The sequence below is a fragment of the Myxine glutinosa genome, chromosome 3 (assembly GCF_964187855.1).
Source record: "Myxine glutinosa chromosome 3, kmMyxGlut1.1, whole genome shotgun sequence".
Lineage (NCBI taxonomy): Eukaryota > Metazoa > Chordata > Myxini > Myxiniformes > Myxinidae > Myxine > Myxine glutinosa.
Window position 1 is genome coordinate 93,894,672 of NC_136263.1, and position 21,431 is coordinate 93,916,102.

A 21,431-nucleotide genomic window follows, 5' to 3' on the forward strand; every position below is an offset into this window, starting at 1 on the left:
AATCACACGGTCTTTATTTATTTATTATCACACGAAAATCTCTTCCTACACATAAAACAAAGAAGGGAGAAGAGAGGGAAAAACCCGAATAGGCCAGTCAAGAGTAGGCCGGTCCAAGAGAAGGCCGGTCCAAGAGAAGGCCGGTCCAAGAGAAGGCCGGTCCAAGAGTAGGCCGATCCAAGAGTAGGCCGCACAGTAGGTCCAGTGGTAGGCCTCAGGGCAGGCCCAGCATGAGAGGGTAGGAGTAGGCAAGTCCACGAGTAGGCCCCAAGGCAGTCCCCAGTGGGAGGCAGCAAGAGTTCGATCAACGTCACCCTTCAGGTGGAGAGATTGCAGCGGGACACTCCACAACTCCCGAAAAAGCACTCTGCCATAAGCCCTCCTCCAAAATGGCCACTCACTCCTCTGATTCACCTTCCTGGCCACACCCCTGCCCCACAGCCAATCATAGGCTTATACCCATGGACCAAACCACTTGGTCTAACTCACAGGGGGGTGTGGGGGAAGGAAGAAGAAAAAGGTCACAAACCGTAACACCTCCCCCCTTAAAGAAGAAAACTTTACCCCAAGAAAAGTTTTATTTTACAAAGGCAGGATAAACAGTGCAAGCATAAACTTAACCCAGCATAAACAGTGCAAAAAACAAACAGCCATCTCTCCTTGTGACATTTACAGGCGTCATAGCTCATATGCAGGGACACGAAAAAAAACTCTTCAGCTCGAGATAGAGCATCTGCCATGACATTATCTCGACCCGAAATATGTACAATTTTCAAGGGGTACGGCTGTACTAAAAACCCCCATCGGTTCCCTATCAGGTGCTTGCGGAGCCACGCTAGAGGTTGTTTCTGCCAAAGGAGGCAATACCACCTATTAGAGCCAAGGGTGTACTTACTTTTTCCACATGCGAAATTTGCATTTATGTTTATTTAAATTATACAACGGACTACAAAATGTAAATGTTTCATGATATTTGTTATATTATATTGAAGGAGCTGCGCTCCAACGCGAGTCGAAAGAATTGACGCGACCAAAGACGGAATTCGTCCGAGTTGCTTTATTGAAACAAAACAGCTCAGGTATTCTGACCAAAAGCCCGTTTATCGGGCAGCAATATATATACACATTTATGTCGGGAAGTTTGCCCGGCAAAAGCTATACCGGGCATGCCCGGGTGTCAAGGGCGAGCCTTGGAAAGTCGAGTCTGGACCTGCCTGGGCGTGTTTGGCTGCGGCCTGGCAAGTCGAGGCTGGGCGTGCCCGGGCGCTCTGGACGAGCACTGGAAAGGCGGGAGCGGGCATGCCCGGATGCTCTGGGCGAGCCCTGGAAAGGCGATAGCGGGCATGCCCGGACGCTCTGGGCGAGCCCTGGAAAGGCGATAGCGGGCATGCCCGGACGCTCTGGGCGAGCCCTGGAAAGGCGATAGCGGGCATGCCCGGACGCTCTGGGCGAGCCCGGGAAAGACGAGACCGGGCGTGCCCGGGAGGTTCGGGCGTGCCCGGGAACAGTGAGTCCGGGCATGCCCGGGAGAGGCGCGTCTGGCCGTGTTCTGGCCGGTGCAAGGCGATTGTGTGCATCCAGCGGTAACCGCTACACACGCCCCTCCAGAATCGACATGCACCGGCAGGGTCAATTTAAGGGGGGTCCGGATGACCCGGCCGAAGCGACCCCTGGAGGGTCGTGGGGAGGGGTCCGACGTGGTGGTGGGTGGTCGAGCGGGGGGAACTGTGGACGGGGGGTGGCCTCGCCGCGGAGGAAGGCCCAACCGTGGTGGTCGGTCGACGTCCATGTGCGCCGGTTTGAGGCGGTCCACAGAGATCCGGTCCGACCGGCCGCCAACGTCGACGACAAAGGACTTGTCGCCCCGTCGCAGGACCCGGAAGGGCCCGTCGTACGGCGGCCGGAGTGGCCCCCGGTGCGCGTCATGACGCACAAAGACGTACTCCGCTGTGCGAAGCGCCGGGGGGGACGTAGGACTGGGGGCCACCGTGGCGGGACGTTGGCACGGGGGCAAATCGGCGGGCGGCCTCCTGGAGGTCCGAGCGCTGGTGTGCGGCGGACCAGGGACTGGTAGCGTCGGGCACGAACTCGCCCGGGACGCGGAGCGGCTGGCCGTAGACGAGCTCGGCGGCGGACGCCCGGAGGTCCTCCTTGGGGGCCGTGCGGAGGCCCAAAAGGACCCACGGCAGCCGGTCAGTCCAACCGTCGTCCTGAAGGCCGGCCATGAGTGCGGCCTTCATGGAGCGGTGAAACCGCTCGCACAACCCGTTGGCTTGGGGGTGGTAGGCCGTGGTGCGGTGCAGCGTGACCCCCAACGAGCGGGCGACCGCGCCCCAAAGTTCGGACGTGAACTGTAGGCCGCGGTCGGACGAGATGTCCGCCGGTGCGCCGAAGCGCGCGACCCAGGTGGCGATGAACGCCTGCGCCACGTCGGCGGTGGTGGTGGAGGTGAGGGGCACGGCCTCCGGCCACCTGGTGGTCCTGTCCACCATGGTGAGCAGGTGGGTGAACCCCCGCGATGGGGGCAGGGGACCCACCAGGTCCACGTGGACGTGGTCGAAACGCTGTGCAGGCACGGTGAAAGGTGCCAGCTGGGCCTGGGTGTGGCGGTGGACCTTGGCCCGCTGGCAGGCCGTGCAGGCGTTGGCCCAGTCGCGGACGTTCCGTCGAAGGCCGTGCCAGACGAAACGCGCCGACACCAGCTTCTGAGAAGCTTTCCGGCCCGGGTGAGAAAGGCGTGGATGGAGGCGAAGATGCGTCGCTGCCAGGAAACGGGCACGATGGGGCGAGGCTGGCCCTGGGAGACGTCGCAGAGCAGGACGGTGCCCGTGAAGGGGATGTCGGCCAGGCGGAGGCCCGTGTCCACCGCCCGGAGGGCCTGCACCGAGGTGTCGGTGGTCTGGTCGGCCGCCATGAGCGCGAAGTCCACGCCGAGGTGGACCGCGTTCGCGCTGGCCCGAGAAAGACAGTCAGCCACAGCGTTGTCTTTGCCGGCGACGTGTCGGATGTCCGTGGTGAATTCCGACACGGCGGAGAGGTGGCGCTGCTGGCGGGCCGACCACGGCTCCGTGACTTTGGCCATTGCGTAGACCAACGGCTTGTGGTCGACGAAAGCCGTGAACGGGCGGCCCTCCAGGAGGTGTCGGAAATGGCGAACGGCCAGGAATAGACCGAGCAGCTCACGGTCGAACGTGCTGTATTTTAACTCGTTCGGCCAGAGCTGCCGGCTGAAAAAAGTGAGTGGCTGCCAAACCCCGTCCACCCATTGTTCATGGACGGCGCCCACTGCGTAGTTGGAGGCGTCCGTAGTGAGGGCGATGGGCGCGTTGAGCACCGGGTGAGCCAGCAGCGTTGCGTCGGCGAGGGCCCGTTTTGCGCTCGCGATGGCCGCGGACCAAACGATGTCATGCTTGGCCGGCTTGCCCCGGAGGGCCTCGTAAAGGGGCCGCATGAGCTGAGCAGCGCGGGGCACGAATCGGTCATAAAAATTCACCATGCCGAGGAACTCTTGTAGGGCCTTGATGGAACGGGGACGCGGGAACGTGGTGATGGCCTCAACCTTGGTCGGCAGCGGCACGGCCCCGGTCTTGGTGATGCGGTGGCCCAAAAAGTCAACGGTCGTCGTGCCGAAGTGGCATTTGGCCGGGTTGACAATTAAGCCGTGCTCGCTGAGGCGACCGAACAGTGTTCGGAGGTGGAGGAGGTGCTCGGCGCGGGACGTGCTGGCGACGAGGATGTTGTCCAGATAGACGAAAAGAAATGGCAGGTCGCGCAGCACGCCGTCCATTAAGCGCTGGAACGCCTGGGCCGCGTTCTTGAGGCCAAACGGCATCCTCAAAAATTCGAACAGGCCGAACGGCGTGATGACGGCCGTCTTCGGGACGTCGGCCGCCCGGACAGGTACCTGGTGGTATCCCCGTATCAGGTCAATTTTGGAAAATATGACCCGTCCCGCCAAACGGGCGGAAAAGTCCTGGATGTGCGGGATCGGGTACCTGTCGGGGGTGGTAGCATCGTTGAGGCGGCGGTAGTCGCCACACGGGCGCCATCCGCCCCCCGGCTTTGGCACGATGTGCAGTGTTGAGGCCCACGCGCTATTGGAGAGCCGCACGATGCCGACGTGCTCCAACGCGTCGAACTCGGCCTTTGCCACGGCGAGCTTGGCCGGGTCGAGGCGGCGGGCCCTGGCGTAGACCGGCGGGCCCGTAGTGGGTATGTGGTGCTCGATCCCATGCCGCACTGCGACGGCCGAAAACGTCGGCCGTGTGAGGGCCGGGAATTCCGCGAGCAGGCGAGCGAACTCGTTCGCCGTCGGGAGGGCGCACGCCAGTTCGGTCGGCGCGGAGCTGCTCATCGTGCACGCCAGGGAGCTGAAGGTCTCGGCGTTGACAAGGCGACGACGTTTGACGTCGACCAGCAGCCCGTGCGCGCAGAGGAAGTCGGCGCCCAGCAAAGCCATGGGGACGCAGGCGGTCACAAAAGTCCATTGAAAACGCTGGCTGCCGAAGCAGAGGGTGACGTTGCGCGGGCCGAAAGTGCGTATGGCCGAGCCATTAGCAGCGACCAAAGAGGGGCCGCAAACGGCGTCCCGCCTGTCCTGCTCGGAGGCGGGTATGACGCTCAGTTGGGCGCCGGTGTCACAAAGGAAACGCCGCCCGGACGCTTTGTCCCGAATAAAAAGCAAGTTGCCCGAGTGGCCGGCGCTCATGGCTGGGAATGAACGCCGGCCCGGCCGTTTCCCGACTTGCCGAAAGTGCACGGGGGTCGGCACGTCCGAGCCTTGTGTCCGAACCTGGCGTGGTAATAACACCACGCCTGGTCAGGTGGAGGCCCCGGCCGTCGTGTCGGAAGCGGTCGGTGCGGCGTGGCTGCCGCCAGTTTCACCGGCAGTTCGGCCTCCAACCGCGCAGGGCGCGTGGGCGTCGCCTCGGACGGCGGCAGGCTCCAGGTAGCCGCGCCGATGTGTTGGCCCGCCGAGGAGATCTTATCGGCTTCCCTGGCGAGGGCGCGGGGATCGGTGATCGACGTGCCAGCCAGGGCGAGGCGTACCGGGTGAGGCAGCTGGCGAAGGAACAACTCGCGGAACAGAAAATCCGGAGAGTGCTCACCGAGCAACGAGAGCATATCGTCCATGCGCTCGGACGGGCACGTGTCGCCGAGCTCGGGCAGGTCGAGCAGGCGCCGTGCGCGTGCTGCCGGTGAGGGCGAAAGCGTCGAGGAGGAGCGTCTTCAGCGTGTCATACTTGTCGGCAGCCGGCGGGTGCTCGAGGAGGCTCAGGGCGCGGGCCGCGGTGGCGGAACCGAGCGCTGCCACGACGTGGTGGAGGCGGGTGTCGTCCGCGGTGATGCCTCGCAGGGCGAACTGGGAGTCCGCCTGGGCGAACCAAACAGCCGCGTGAGCCTCCCAGAAGGTAGGCAGTTTAAGAGTCACTGCCGTGTCCATGTCGGTAGGTCACCAGTGAAGGAGCTGCGCTCCAACGCGAGTCGAAAGAATTGACGCGACCAAAGACGGAATTCGTCCGAGTTGCTTTATTGAAACAAAACAGCTCAGGTATTCTGACCAAAAGCCCGTTTATCGGGCAGCAATATATATACACATTTATGTCGGGATGTTTGCCCGGCAAAAGCTATACCGGGCATGCCCGGGTGTCAAGGGCGAGCCTTGGAAAGGCGAGTCTGGACCTGCCCGGGCGTGTTTGGCTGCGGCCTGGCAAGTCGAGGCTGGGCGTGCCCGGGCGCTCTGGACGAGCACTGGAAAGGCGGGAGCGGGCATGCCCGGACGCTCTGGGCGAGCCCTGGAAAGGCGATAGCGAGCATGCCCGGACGCTCTGGGCGAGCCCTGGAAAGGCGATAGCGGGCATGCCCGGACGCTCTGGGCGAGCCCTGGAAAGGCGATAGCGGGCATGCCCGGACGCTCTGGGCGAGCCCTGGAAAGGCGAGAGCGGGCATGCCCGGGAAAGACGAGACCGGGCGTGCCCGGGAGGTTCGGGCGTGCCCGGGAACAGTGAGTCCGGGCATGCCCGGGAGAGGCGCGTCTGGCCGTGTTCTGGCCGGTGCAAGGCGATTGTGTGCATCCAGCGGTAACCGCTACAATATCACCTTTATCTATCAATATTGTTTAAATGAAGATCAAATAGCTGTATGTTGAAATATGTTGAAAAAGTCAAAACTTTACATGGGGTGTACTTACTTTTTCGCGTGACTGTAAGTCGCTGAACCTCAATGGATTGTTCAGATGTAGCATGCTCACCTCTGTGACTGTTTTTGTCTCTGTTACGTTTCCAACTATAAACTTCCATTGTGCTACTTTGTAGTCCTTGTGTTGTATAATTGAGTCGATCATCCTTTGGAAGAGCTGTTAAGCTGGCTGTCTGGCCTCGTGGCACTTTCTTGTGAACTGGAAAGCCTGCAGGTTTGCATGATGAAGGATAGTGTAGCATAAGGCAACGTGTCACAGCAAAGTTCATATTGATTTGTGTGTCCTTCTTGTTTACATTTTATGATTACATGTGTTACATGCTCCTCCCCAACCCCCTGTCACGGTGTACCTCCGAGCCCCGAGAGGAGTCACAGCAGAAAAATGTGTTATTCTGTATGCAAAGATCAATGGTGAAGCCACACCAATTGTTACCAACAAACAAATATTGTATTAAGATCACACAAGAATAACAGTACAACAATAATATTAATCAAAAGTAATATTAATCAATATTTATCCGATGATGGTACCATCAGTTTCGTAATATATAACTCACTGTGCTCCAAGTGAGTGAAACCAGAACATTCCCAATGTCTCTTTCCCGGCTTCAAAACAAAGTCGATCCGCTCCAGCGATCGTCAGAATGATGTCCAATCGAGACCAGAATCCCGTTCAGATGACAGTCACAGTCATGCGGCCAAAGCTGTGCAAAGGCACCCTCAAGGCGACTGGGAAATCCAAAGGCACCCTTCAGGTGACTGGGAAATCACACCCTCGGGTATAGACGTTTCACGGCTCACAGTCGGCGAACCGCAAATTAACCTTCAAAATCCACGTTACACACACCCACACCAGATAAACGTCTGAATGCGGTGAAAACGGCTGAAGCGAAGCAAAAAAAACATTGCACGACGCGCAAAGCGCGCGAGTCAAAATGGCTGACGGCCCGTACTCGAGACGTAACGGCACGACGATGATTCTCCTCGAAATCCACTGCAAAACCTGACACGCAGGTTGATCTGTCACAGCGATAACAACTCTGTCACAGGAATCCCTTTCCCGGGAAACCCGAAGTTCGCTAGTGACCTCCGTTCATCAATGTTTTGCTCGAGAACTCGAAGCAGCTCGGCTTTCTTGTCGAACTCACTCACTCCGCCTTCTTTTTTCTCTCTTCCTCCTCCTCGTCATCCGGTTCCGGTTTCATTTAAAACATTAACTTTTACCTTTTGAAAATAATAATTTATATTTCCCTCCAATGACAACAATAATAATACATGGAATCAATAATGTTTACAGTGGATGAAAACCAGCACACCGGACGAAACCATTCAAGTGACGAATCCGTAACACATGTTAAAGATGGTGCTTTAAATTTTGAAAATGTTTATAGATTTTTGAAAACTTCATTGCCCATTACCCTTTCAAGAGTCATCATGCTAAACTGAAACATTTGAAAGTATTTGACATTGACCAAGTCTTCATAATTACTTTGACTTAGAGTATTAAACTTTGCATCAGACCTCATTAATTGTTTACAATTAGAGTATAGGTGACTTTGAATTTGAAATTCCATCTGTTCGTACAAATACAGGAATTCCCTCAAGCCAGTTTCACTTTGCAAGTGTAAGTGAAGAGGATGGGAAGAGATGGAATATAAAGGAAGTGATGGTTGGTAAATGCAGAAAACGAGTTGTTTATATTTGTTGGGAGTTCATATCCATCAATAATTGTTTTTCTTTGTTGCTCAGCTTGTGCCGAACCAAATTAGGCCTGGATTGTGGGTGACTCGGAGACATTTGCCTTCGATACCGTCGTGCACAAGTAGTTTGAAATTTTTTACAACTGTCTCAAGATCAAAGTATCACCCCAAGAATGTGGCAATAGTGTTTTAGACAAGGTTTGGAAATGTACTATATGTAAACTACACACTGGCTGGAAGGATGGCCTAAGGGTACGCATTTTTGTTGCTCAAGCTATCTTGCTATCTGTTGCTCAAGCCTCGAAGCTATCTTGCCTGGATTTGAATCTCGTCCCAACTACAAACTGCCATCCTGGTATTTCACAGGCAGGGTGATTCATGAATGTCTGCGCAGTTCCTCGGATGGACGTTAAATGTGAGTCCAATCTGCCAGAATTATTTGGTGGATGTTAAACATCCCCCGGTGTCCATGCTTGTTTGAAGTCCTGGAGGGAATAGTGAAACGGAACAGCTCCTGGAAGATGTGCCATAGATGGAAGAAGTGAGGAATGAAATATTTGAGGTCAATTCATTGGGACTGACGCAATCTGTCAATTTCCCAACCCGGATCTCAGTCAACTGAGCATGTTCTCTTCCAAACATGGTGATGACAAACTTCCCTGCAAATGTCTGCTGCTCTTCTTCTGCTCCAATCGGCTCATCTGATCATGTGCTTGTTAAAGTGGACATCTCTCTGACCATTCTCAGAGAGCCTCCTCAGCGTCGACGAGTCTGGCATTCCAATCAGGCCAACTGGCATGGTCTTCAAACAGCCATAAATCATCTGGACTGGTCTCCCATCTCTACTGCCTCTGACATAAACTCATCCTGGGAATTCTTCCAAAGGAAACTGCTCTCCCTCATTCACAGATTTATCCCATCTCGTCTTCAGTTGTCATACCCTTCCTCCCATCCATGGTACACTGAATCTTGTGGTGAGGCAGTTGCCCGGAAACAACTTGCCTTCACCTCCTGGAAGGCAAGGCCAACGGAAGGTAATCTCATTTCCTTTCATAAAGCCAGGAACAAGTCTGTGTCTACCCTCAGGAGAGCCAGGAAACAACATCTAACCACTCTCAAAAGTGAACTCTCCAACCTGTCTCCCTCTTCCAAATCCTGGTGGCATCTGGTCAAATCTGTTTCTGGTGTTTGTTCCCCCACCATGCCCTCCCTTACCTCAAACAGCTACAAAGCTGGCCCTGCACATGAAAAAGCTGAATGCCTCAATTCTGTTTGCCTCAAAATCTTGTGTCCCAAACCCATCTCTCTCTGTACCCACTTTACCCAGTCAAACCCAGCTGCCCCTGGACTCTGTGTCCTTCTCTCCTGACAAGGTGGAGAGGTTTCTGTCAATCCTCGACTCTGATTCTGCAACTGGACCAGACGGCATCAGCCCACGGGTCCAAAAAGCCTGCTCTGCCGCTCTTTCACAACCTCTCTCTGTTCTCTTCACCCTCTCTTTTGCTCAAGGTTATCTGCCTTCAGCTTAGAAATCAGCAAACACTACCACTGTACACAAAAAGGTGCAAAAATAGATCCTTGCAACTGCAGACTAATCAGCCTGCTCCCAATCATCAGCAAAGTCATGGAATCCATCTTTGCTTCGGATATCAAATCCTTCCTCTTCTCCAATGGCTTGATCTCTGATCATCAATTTGTATTCAGACCAGGTCACTCTACTCTGGACATGCTGCTTCTGCTGTCTCAACAATGGATGGAGGTCCTCAATGTCAAACAGGAAATTAGAACTGTCTCCCTTGACATATCACGTGCCTTCGATTATGGTCTGGCACCCCGCTCTGCTCACCAAACTCTCCTCCTATGGTATCCATGGAAATCTCCACGCATGGCTGGCGGACTTCCTCTCTGGTCGTATTCAACGTGTGGCCCTGAATGTATTTCTCTCATCTCCCCTTCCTGTTCAGGCTGGAGTTCCCCAAGGTAGTGTTCTGGCCCCTGTGCTTTTTCTGGTGTTCATCAATGATCTCTCCAACTTTCTGGAAAAAAAACCTCTCTATCTCTTTGCTGATGACTCCACTCTGCCACTCCATACCTCATCCCTCAGTTTGGCAGGCAGCAGCCTCTTCACTCTCTGCAGACCTGGTTAAAATCACAGACTGGTCAAACAAGTGGAACATGTCATACAATCCTGACAAATCTCACACTCTCACTATGTCTCTTCGAAAAGACCGTCTGGACAACGCTCCCATCTACTTTCTCAACAATCCTCTCCAAAAAGTTCTGTCACTCAATCTCTTGGGTCTCACAATCTGCCATGATCTTTCCTGGGAAAACCACATTTCCAAGCTAGCCTCCAAAACCAGTCGCCGACTGGGCATTCTCCATCGTGTGAAGTCCTTTCTTGGCACACCTGAGCTCCTCACCACATACAAGGCTTTCATCCGCAGCTCAATGGAATACTGCTCTCCCCTCTTTGCCGGTGCTCGTGCCTCACACCTCGCTCGGCATCACACTGTTGAAACCAAAGCTTTCAGAATCATTGGAATCTCCCGCGATGAAGCCGATTGTGAGGGCCTTTCACTCACTCACCGCAGGCAGGTAGGTGGTCTTTCTGTCTTCTACCGTCTCCTCTCTGGCCTAGCCCCCCAATCCCCCAGCCCAGTCTGTGCTCTGTCCCCCAAGTACTCCTACAGGTCGCACAAGATCTGCCTGCAACCCTCTTCTGGTGAAACTGCCAAAATCAAGACTCTCTGCTCACCTTCCCCCTTTCATTCCTCTTTTCTCCTGCCTCTGGAACAAACTCCCTCTCTCTCTTCAATCCCACTCATCCCTCCAGGTCTTTAAAACAGCTGTTCACCACCATCTCTTATCTTCCCCCATCCAAAACCTTGATCTTTTCTACCCCTGCTAATTCATCCCAGATCCACTTTTCTGAAATACCGACTTCTTTCCTGGAAGCCCTAGCAGTTTCACCCTGGTAATCCATGTTTTTTTTTTTTTTTGCCTCTCCCTCCCACAGATCTCCCAATGTCCCTGCTCTCAAATGTTGTGTTTGTGTGCTTCCCCATCTCTCCCCATCTTGTCTACCACTCCCTTTATTTTGTCTTGTGTCCGTTTGTTTGTTTTTGTTATTAATGTTAGCTCTTACACGAGCCTCAATCTTGTATACAATGTTTTTTTTTTTTTATGTCAGCATGTAGGATTGCCTCCCTCGGTCCTGCACTTTCGGCTGCACCGAGCTCCGACCGTCCCGAACCGCTTTCTCTCACCAGCCCCTTCCAAGAGCGCACACGAACCAAAGCAGGACCAAGAGGGAGAGAGCAAGGAAATGTGACCGCTCGTCACGATGCCAGCACGAGAAAGAGCGAACAATCGCGATCCCTTCGCTTTTTCCTCCTCCGTTCTCGATCATTCCCTCTGACGTCATGCTCGCTCCAATCATCAAGCGCCATTGAATCGTCCTAACTAATCGTCCTTCGGGGCATGGCCTCACGGCCATTATTGATGCCCACTGACGAAGCTCGGGGCATGTCCTAGCCGTCCTTTGGGAATGTTAAACTGGGCGGGGTTCCTCTGTAGATCGGCATGTCCGGTCATACTGTCGGTGAATGGGGTGGTTATAATTGTTGTGCTTTTTAATTGTAATAAAACATTGGGAAAATCACAGGGCAATTACACACTGGGGATTATTCTTAAGCCCTACCTAATTAACACTACTTCGCCCCTCGTACGAAGACACACAACCGCTTACACAGACATTCGGCCCTAACTTAGATACATTGAGGTGGCTTCACGGCATACAGAGCACACTAATTCTACACAATTCTATCTCAACTAAGGTATTTCATTCCCGACCCCCACACACGTAACAATATCTTACTTGAAACCATACCACCAAATTGATTTGTAATTGTCTTAAGAGAGTTCATTTTTATTAATGTGTATGCAAATATTGAGTTATAGTTTGCATCATTTCTGGGGCCATGGCCGTGCCCCTGGGAGTTCATGTTCATACTGGTGATTGACTGATCTAGCTTTTTGGTTATGTGGTAACAATCAACAGGAGCTGTGGTCCTTTTCACCCATTTTTTGATCTATGCTTTTTGCTGAGTTTCTGAGTCAGTCTGAAAATATTCCATCTATTTCGATAAAGACCATCAAGCAACTCAACAGCACTCTATATGCAATGGGTCTTAACATGGGCGTGACTCCTTGGAGATCGTGACTCCTTGGAGATTGTCGGCTAAGCTATTAGTGAGGGCAGCACACATCTCAAACCTTACCCTGAATCGATTGAAAATATTCAAAATAAATTCTCAATGGACCTTTCCGTTTGATATACTACAAGGTCATTGTGTACAGGGTGATGTGATCTGTATGACTGCAGTCGACTATCTCCAAGGCACTTGCTGTAAAAAAAATGTAGCTCAGTAGATGTAATAGTGCAGCGGCATAGCAAACCAATTGTGCATTTTGTGATGGAAGCACCAAATTTGGCAGAATGATAGAATATTATATGGAGAACATTTTCAGATATGGAACCACTTTGGAATTCACCCCAATGTGGCCGCCATATTGGATTTCAAAATGGCGGCTTAAAAATCTTTAATTACAAATATTTCTGGTTCTATACCAGCTACAGCCTTGATTTTAGTGTCTGGATGTACAAACTTGAGGTCAAGGAATTGAATGGTTCTACTTAGAAGTTGATTTACTGACGCCATATTGGATTTCAAGATGGCGGAAATTGATTTACTGACGCCATATTGGATTCCAAGATGGCGGCTTCCGAAAATCTGCTGACCGATATCTCTGGTTCTATGCCAGCTAGATACTTGATTCTGGTGTCTAGATGTACATTTCTGAGGTCAATGAATTGAATGGTTGTATTGAAATATGTTTTAATGCACATAAGCAACTGATAATCCCATATTACGTACATTGTATACACACGTTCAGCAAGAGAACTAGCGAGCGTATTGCATCAAGTCATGCCAAGTGTCACAGTTCCAACTCAATGTGAGCAGTCACCATCACAGGCACACAGTGCTGTGCATTTCAGAGCCGCTTTCTTGCACTTGCATCTCCCACTGCAACCTTTTTCGCACCCACAACAGATGAGTTCATAGCAGGATTTGGCAGCTTCTGGTAGTGTTGTCCACAGAGGATCGAACTGTCCGTCATTGTCCACCCACCCCCAGTCGCATGGTGATGGGAGATAGCAGTGTGGGACAAGAGACTGTCCCCAACAATGTCCACCCTGGTAAGTTGCTCTCTTCACGTGTTGTACTAGGGCGGCCTGTGTTGGAGGTATTGCTTCAATGGATCGAGATTTCTTTGCAAAGAGTGTAACGAACTCAAGCAGACTCCATCGTGCCGGAAGCGGAAAGCGCGTTTATTGACGCGGTGATGATTCACTCGTGTCTGACGAATAAGCGCGTCCGATAAACCACAACAACAATGCAAATACAAGTCAGAATAATACGTTACATCCTCCTTTCTTTCAAGGAAGCCACTTTAAAGGAAACCAGCAAAGCAAATAACTCTATAAAGTAAAACTTACACTGAATTAATTAACAAACAGCATCACATTCAGATCACGTGAATCAATTGATTTAAATTTAAAGATCCAGACGTCTGGGAGGGTTAACCGCTCTGCCGCTCCTTGTGATGAACTTGGTATTTCTGGGAGATGCAGTGGCTCGAGGCGATGACACTGTTGGGAGACTTTGGGATTCAGATGCTTGCTCACTTGGACTTGGGGACTTGCAGCAGTTCCCCACTGGGGTGTCCTGTTGAGTGGTGGGATCAGGGAAGTCCCTCATGTCCTGGGAAGAGTAAAAGCGAGAGAGTGGCTGACTTCACACCGGGCCAACATTGGCTGAATGAGGCACTCTGCGGAGATGGAGCCTGTTACGCCGGTACACATTGTTTGGGGTCCTCAGCAAATATGACCGGGGGCTGTTGTGGCGCGCCTCAACTACAGCCGGAATCCAATGCCTGGCCTCCGGGTTTGGCAACATCCTAACACTGTCTCCCGGCTGGAGCGGTGGCAAATCTGACATAGATGGCTTGTCATGATAGTATTTTTGTTTCTCCTTCTGTGTGTCAAGGCGTGATCTCACAAGGTGATGGTCATACCGCGCAGGCATGAGAAGAGTGCGGTTGCAAGGCAGTGTGTTTCTGGGGCGTCTTCCCATTAGGAGCTGAGCCGGGGACAAGTTTATTCCTTCAAGTGGAGTGGTGCGGTAGTCTAACAGGGCTAAGTACTTATCTGCTGACTTCTTCCAGAGCCTTTTCACTGTCTGGATCGCTCTTTCTGCCTCTCCATTGGCACGTTGGTGCTTGGGGGACACAATGTCGTGAGTTATGCCATATTCTTTGCAAAACTGAGAAAATTCCTCTGACGTGTACTGACTTCGGGAATCGCTTCGCAGCTTCTCTGGAATACCATGTCGACAAAACTGCTGCTTGAGAGCTTCGATTACAGAGCGAGCTGTAATGTCCTTGAGGCAATCCACCTCCACAAACTTGGAGTAATAATCGACCGTGAGCAAATACTGCTTTGATTCGAAGTCAAAAACGTCGCTTCCAACTTCGATGAATGGAAGATCAGGCGTGTAAGTCGGCAAGAGAGGCTCCCGTTGCTGAGCGCTTTGATACTCTGCACACTTGCAACAATTCCGTACAGTTTCTTCGATGTCAGAGTTCATTGAGGGCCAATACATGACCTCGCGAGCACGCTGCTTACACTTGTTCACTCCGAGGTGCGATTCATGAATCAAGCTCAGCATTCTGGGTCTGAGGCTTGGCGGGATGACAAGGCGCATGCCTTTGTAGACAACACTGTCTGAGACTGCCAATTGCGTTCTGGAGTCAAAGTACGGACGGACCTGTGCTGGGACTTCCTTTCGGGAGTCAGGCCATCCACTTGCAATGACACCGCAGAGAAGGCTCATTTGACTCAGAGTAGCTTCCTGGATTTCGAGGTATTTCCCACTCGTGATCGCAAGGAACTGGAACATGTTCACAGGCTCAAGGTCTTTCCCAGCTTCTGAGTCGGTGTCCGGTAGAGGTGCACGGGACAATGTGTCGGGGAGCACCATCTCAGAACCACGGCAGTAGTTAACCTCCAAGTCATACCGTTGAAGCTTGAGCAACATACGCTGTAAACGCATGGGAGAAGATAGGAGAGGCTTCTTGAAGATTTCCTCAAGGGGTTTATGGTCATTATATACCACTACTGATTTTCCAAAGATATAGTAGTGAAATGCTTCTGTTGCATGGACGATTGAGAGCATTTCCTTCTCAATCATAGCGTAGCGACACTCAGTATCGGTCATACTGCGTGATGTGAACGCTATAGGGTTGCCATTCTGGAGCAAACAGGCTCCTACAGCGTTTTGGCTGGCATCGGCTTGTATTTCAACTGGCTGACTTACATCGTAGTACTGAAGGACCGGGGCCGAAATACATGCTTGCTTCAGCTTCTTGAAGGACAGCTCCTGGGCTGACTGCCAGGAGAACTCCACGTCCGCCTTGCAGAGATCACGGAGAGGCTTGCTTGTGTCACTTAGGTTGGGGATAAACTTCCCTAAATACTGAACGAATCCAAGGAAACGCTTGACGCCTTGTTTGTCTGTTGGACGTGGCATTTTCTCAACTGCCTTCGTCTTGAATGGATCTGGTAGCACTCCTTCTGCAGTAAGCAGGTGGCCTACATAAGGGACTGAGGTTCGCCGGATGAGGCATTTTCGGAAGTTTAGTTGCAGGTTATAACTTGTAGCTCGTTGCATAACTCGCTTCAGTACACAGTCGTGGTGGGTGATGTCACGACCAGCAACTAAAATGTCATCCATTACCGCTGTTGCCCATTCTATCCCTTCTAGCATCTGGTCCATGATTCGCTGGAATATCTCCGGCGAGCACCTCAATCCATAAGGGAGACGCAGCCAGCGGTATCTCCCTACAGGTGTATTGAACGTGGTCAAGAATGAAGAAGGCTCGTCAAGGCGAATTTGCATGAACCCACTGCGGGCGTCAAGCACAGAAAATACTTTGGCTCCAGGGATTTGAGCTAAAACTTCCTGAACAGTTCTCATTGGGTAGTGCTCACGTTTTGTGCACTTGTTTAAGTCTTTGGGGTCTATACAGATGCGGACTTTGCCGTTGCGAAGAGCTACTACCATGGAACTCACCCACTCAGTCGGTCGTTCTACCTTCGCGATGTGACCTTCGGTGACCATCTCTTGTAGCTTGTCAACTATTTGCTCTCTCAATGCTGCAGGCTGTCTGCGAGGAGCGTGAACTACTCCCTGTGACCCTTCTACAAGCTTGATCCGATAAGTTCCGGGAAGAGTTCCAGTTGTCTTGGCAACTTCTGGAAACTCAGAGATTACTGCTTCCTGAGACACATTGACTAGAGGCTGAACAAGAGACAACTTATCGAGCTTGACAATGAGGCCTAGGGCTTCCGAGGTAGCGCCTGACATTACATTCTTCTGATCGAGGTCAATGACCTCAAAACTGGCTCTAACGGTCTTGTTTTTGTGAGAGAGAGGGAGTGTCACGGTACCGACAGGATGGATAGTATGGTTCGAGTATGTTTTAAGAACTTTATGCGACGATTGTAGATCGCCTGCGAGGTGCTGGACTAACTGGTAATCGTTGAGTGTTAGTGTGTTGCACCTTGCACCCGTGTCAATCCGGAACCGAGTCGGCTGACCCAGCAACGTGACGGTCTGTGCCCACTTGTCATGAGTAGCCGTATTGATGCTTGGTTGTAGAGCGGAGATCCTTAAAATTTCAGATTCCTTGACGAGTTCTTGAGGAAGATCTACATGATCTAGACTGGTCTCCTCATCAAGGGACTTTAGGTCGCGCAGTCTCTTCCGACACGCCGCAAACCAGTGACCAGGCTTCTTGCAGTAGGAGCAGCTAGAATTAATTGCTGGACACTTGGCTTGCCTGTGCACTGACTGGCCACATTTGCTGCAGGGACCGTCATTCCGAAACCGATTCTCAGCTTTGAACAGCTCGGTGGCTTGTGTATGCCTATCAGGCTTGCTCTTACAACGTTGAGTCTGGTGCTGAGTTCGTTCGTTTTCAGATCTGAGGGCTGAGATGAGAGCATCTTCATCTCGGACTATTCTCATATGTTTCTGCGAGAGCTCTAGCTGTTGGCCAATTTCTATAGCTTTAGCTAGTGAGAGCTCCTCACCCCTATCGAGTAATTTCTCTTGGACCCTCTTATCATGGCTGCCATCAATGATGCAATCGACGATTATGTCGTCTGGGTCTTGGTAATCGTAATCCATGAGAATTATCCTCAGATCTTTTATGAAATGATCAAAAGACTCACCACTCCGCTGGCGCCTTTGTTTCAGTCGGTGTCTGGCAACTCTTTTGTTCTTTCTGGGCTGCACATAGTTCTGGAATTTGTTCAGCACTTCCTGCGGGTCGTCTTTCTCTCCTTCCTCCCAAGATAGAGTTTGGTAGATTTGACGACCTTGTTCGCCGATCCACGTTCCGAGCCATCCTGCTTGACGAGGCTTCGTTATGTCTGCGAGTGGCCCTGACAAGACAAAACTGACGTGATTTCTGAACCGGCAAAACTCCTGGTAGAGATCCAGACTCTCCCAGTCGATCGAGGGATGATCAAAGTTCGGAGATGCCATATTTATGGAGACGAATGGCGGCTTATGGCATGAATATCAACGAACTTCTGACACCATGTAACGAACTCAAGCAGACTCCATCGTGCCGGAAGCGGAAAGCGCGTTTATTGACGCGGTGATGATTCACTCGTGTCTGACGAATAAGCGCGTCCGATAAACCACAACAACAATGCAAATACAAGTCAGAATAATACGTTACAAAGAGTTTCTTTCTTGCCAGATTCACCTCAGAACATGTGCATGTGCGGTCGTACAGAAGCACTACGTATCTCTCCAGGGTTGCCAGTGTATCCTCAGAGATCTCACTTGGTGCAGATGCCAGGTCCAGGAATGCATTGGTCACTTCTGGAAAAGTTTCCCATACTGCCCATGCTGTTTTCTTGCCACGACCTGCAAAGCTCGAGACGGTATCACACCCTGTGATTGCATGGAAGATTGGCAGTGCCTTGGCTTTGTCTGGTCCCAGGGTAGCAGACAGCTCGTGTGCTGCTATGTAGCAGAAGTTCTTTCCGGTTCCAAACGCTAACCAGAGTTCGTCCACTACCTCATTAAGCTCCTGGGCCATCCACACAGCGAGAACCACCACATCTGTGTCCACGGTGCGGATGAGTACTCTGCGGTGTCCAGATTTCATAGCAGCTGCTGCGTGGAGCATCATGCGCGTGTCTGCTTCCTCGTGATTGCACGGGGCCAAAGCGGCTGTGTCTGCACATGGTGGTACAGCAATGACCTGTTGGTGTAAGCATGAACAATACCGTGATGTAAATTAAATGTGAATTCCTTTGGTGTAGGTGGTCACGAATAAAACCTGACATGAATCTGCATAACATTTATTAATTTATTTTAGTACATTATTTCAAGTACATAAATACAGGGCAATTATTATTATTATTATTATTATTATTATTATTGTTATTTACTTGGCATCAAACACATGAAATCATACAATATGACATTGCACATATAACAGTAGCCTGTTCGTGTACACTCCCCCAAGATGCCAGGAAAGAAAAAAGCAATTCAAGAACACTATGGCCAATAGGCCTTTCTTAACAATTTGAGGGAGTGTACCGTGGACAGCTAAAGATTATATATACAATACAAAATATTCTTCCGAATAGATAATACAAATCGGGATTATATAATCAAAATTAAATTATATGAAAAGAATACACATATGTGGGTAAGAATTTACTCTACAACAGCATAAATCAATAATACATTGTATAATATGTACTGAAACCACAGAAGATTGTACACACACTCTCAAACACACAAGCAGGCACGCACCCACTCTCACCACCCAGACACATACACACACTTTCACTAACACACACTAACATACATCATGCACATTACCTGTTCACCGTCAGTAGCAATCAGCTGTTTGTCTGGCACATCGATGGACTCCGTGACCTGCTTAGACAGAAAGCTGAAGAGTTCCTCCTTGTTCTCGTCGACACGGAGGAAACTGTGCCAGTTGCCTGGTAGGAGGGCAGAGCCAGTGACACGTCTGCGTATTCCCTTGCCTCTGTTGGTCCTTGCAGTTGCCTTCAGGCTGCCTGACTTTGCATAGCGGTCCCACACTAGATCGAGACGAGATCGATGTTGAAGCTGTGACATAATGTATGGAACGAATACTTTTGTGGCATAGTCAAGAAATGTTTTGGTCTGGCCTGGGCTCAGCATTTGAACTATTACAGCTCCATCGAGGATCACAGAAGATACTTGTGGTGGGTCCGACTTTGTTTCGACAAGCTGTTCTAAGGGCTGCAACAAGTCAGCTTTGGAACCAAAGCGGAGCTGTCCATTTTGCGAGAGTGCTGGCGGATGTGCGCTGTTCTCATGTTTGAAGAACTGCTCGAGACCCCCATCTCTGGTTTGGCATGCGATGTATAGTCTGGAGAAGAGCTCTGAATCACTCTTTGCAGAGGCTACTTGTTGTTTGCTCTTCTGGGCAGCTTTGACCTTGATGGATGAAAACAACGGGAGGTTGTTGCGTTTGATGACATCATTGAGTGGCTTGGATCTGTCTGCCAGACGTTCCTTCTCAAATGAATGGAACTGATCTCTCCCAATCTGTAAAGCTGTACGCACAGTATCTACAACAGCTGGGCCCAAGATCTCCAGTGTGCCCAGGACCAGCAAATCTGTGCTTTCTTCTTCAAAGGGGCTGCCCATCTCTTCGATGACTGTTGTCAGTGCACGGACATCTTGGACGAACTTCTTCTGCACACTGTCGGTTTGCTCATGGTGGTGGGTGTGCTCTCCCCTTTGGCGCAGTTGCTGTGAGGTCTCAAATTCTGTGATGACCCGAGCAACTTCGGGGCCAGCCACCATCCACCGTCGAAGGGCACTTGGATTTTCAGTTAGGCCCACTGCCCCGCCATCGCCTTTGACCGTGGCATTGTTTTGTTCATGAGCCTGGTCTAGGGAGATGGCGGAGAAAGCATGCCTAGTCTTCTTGGGTGTGAAGTGCCCCGCATGGAACTTGGCAGCAACATCTGGGTGTTTCTCTGCAATGCCAACCATGTCCCTGATGTGGACTGGTAACCAGCGAGCATAGTGGATATGGCCCAATGCAGCGAACCATGCAGCTAGCTCTGGTAGGGTGTCCATGTACAGCGTGAAGTTGGACTCTCTCAGTGAACGTATGTAGAGGAGTATACAGAGCTCCAGGTTAAGTACAGTGGCCCAGTACTGAAACTGTGGACATGCCGCTGCTCTCTGGTCACACCATGCCTCGAACTCCAATGGTTCCTCATCTCTTGCAGTTGCTCTTTCGTTGTATATGTCATATGCACGATGCTGCAGTATGTGTAGGGCAGCAACAGTTACTTGGTGGGCGCGTCTTGTACGGCTGACGTGAGCTGCACGCAAGAAGGAGTCTGCTGTGCCAGCTGTTGCTATCTCTGCCTGAACCAATGCCTGTGTCCAACCGCTGTCTTGCAGCCAGTCTCCTGCTGTCTTCAAAGCTGCCATCTCTGTGTGTAGACCACCCAGCATGACCACAAAGAGATCTTCACCATGTGTGTCTGGCCAGTTCCATTGCACCTGCTTGGCGATCGCATAAAGTGGTTGGTCCAGTGTGACGACGGGTATCTGTCCAGGGTTTAGCTCATTGATCGCTGCTTTCACGACATCCATGGCATGGCGGATCATTGCCACTGAGTGGGCTTGGTCATGGAAGAGGGGAAGCAAGGCAGTGGGTGTGACTGTGATACTAGTATCCTTGGCCGATTGGTTCTCTGCGTGATGTGCAGCCCAAGAAATGTTTCCTGGATTCTGTGTGTCACCACTGTCACATGCATCCTTCACAGTCTGGAGCCACCTCTTCTCTTTATCCAGTTCAGCTTGTGCAGGATTCCTCTGCAGCGACGCCTGGGTTCCAGCTGGTACAGGGTGGCTTTTGGCAAGTGAACTAACTGGTTGTACATCTGTGTAATACCGTGGAAGGTCCTCCACAGTCTTGACATTTGAGACACCCCCGATGATGACAATACCTCGGTCTGTGCCTTGATTGTCATAGTCTGGATGTTGTATCAATGAAATACCAGTTCCGTGGAAGGAGTCGTGTGCTGTCGTGGAACTGGGATTGTGGTCTATATTATCCACAGCTGATGTGGTGAACACTCCACCGCGGAGCTTTGGGGGACAGACCACCTTCTCCGCCCGAAAGCGCTGACAGACCCCGTTCCCCAGCTCTGCAGAGATCCGTAGCACTCTATCATAGGCAATGCTGATCCCTAGTCCAGATAATGTGTCAACCAGTTCCCTCTTTCTCGTATGGGCATGAAGCATCAAGCCAAGATATATTGGCAAAGGAGTCTCTTGACTAATGCTGTGTTGTACGTCT

General features: G+C 51.5%; 1 protein-coding gene across 1 annotated transcript; it reads right to left on the minus strand.

Annotated features, from left to right (window-relative positions):
- Positions 1-6,339: 6,339 nt before the first annotated feature.
- Positions 6,340-19,224, minus strand: LOC144891213 (uncharacterized). Its single transcript, XM_078773589.1, has 3 exons — positions 18,935-19,224; positions 17,770-18,305; positions 6,340-6,406 (listed from the first exon to the last, which is right to left on the minus strand). The coding sequence occupies exons 1-3, from the start codon at positions 19,196-19,198 to the stop codon at positions 6,340-6,342; spliced, it is 867 nt and encodes a 288-aa protein (XP_078629715.1). The 5' UTR covers positions 19,199-19,224.
- Between the last annotated feature and the right edge of the window lie 2,207 nt (positions 19,225-21,431).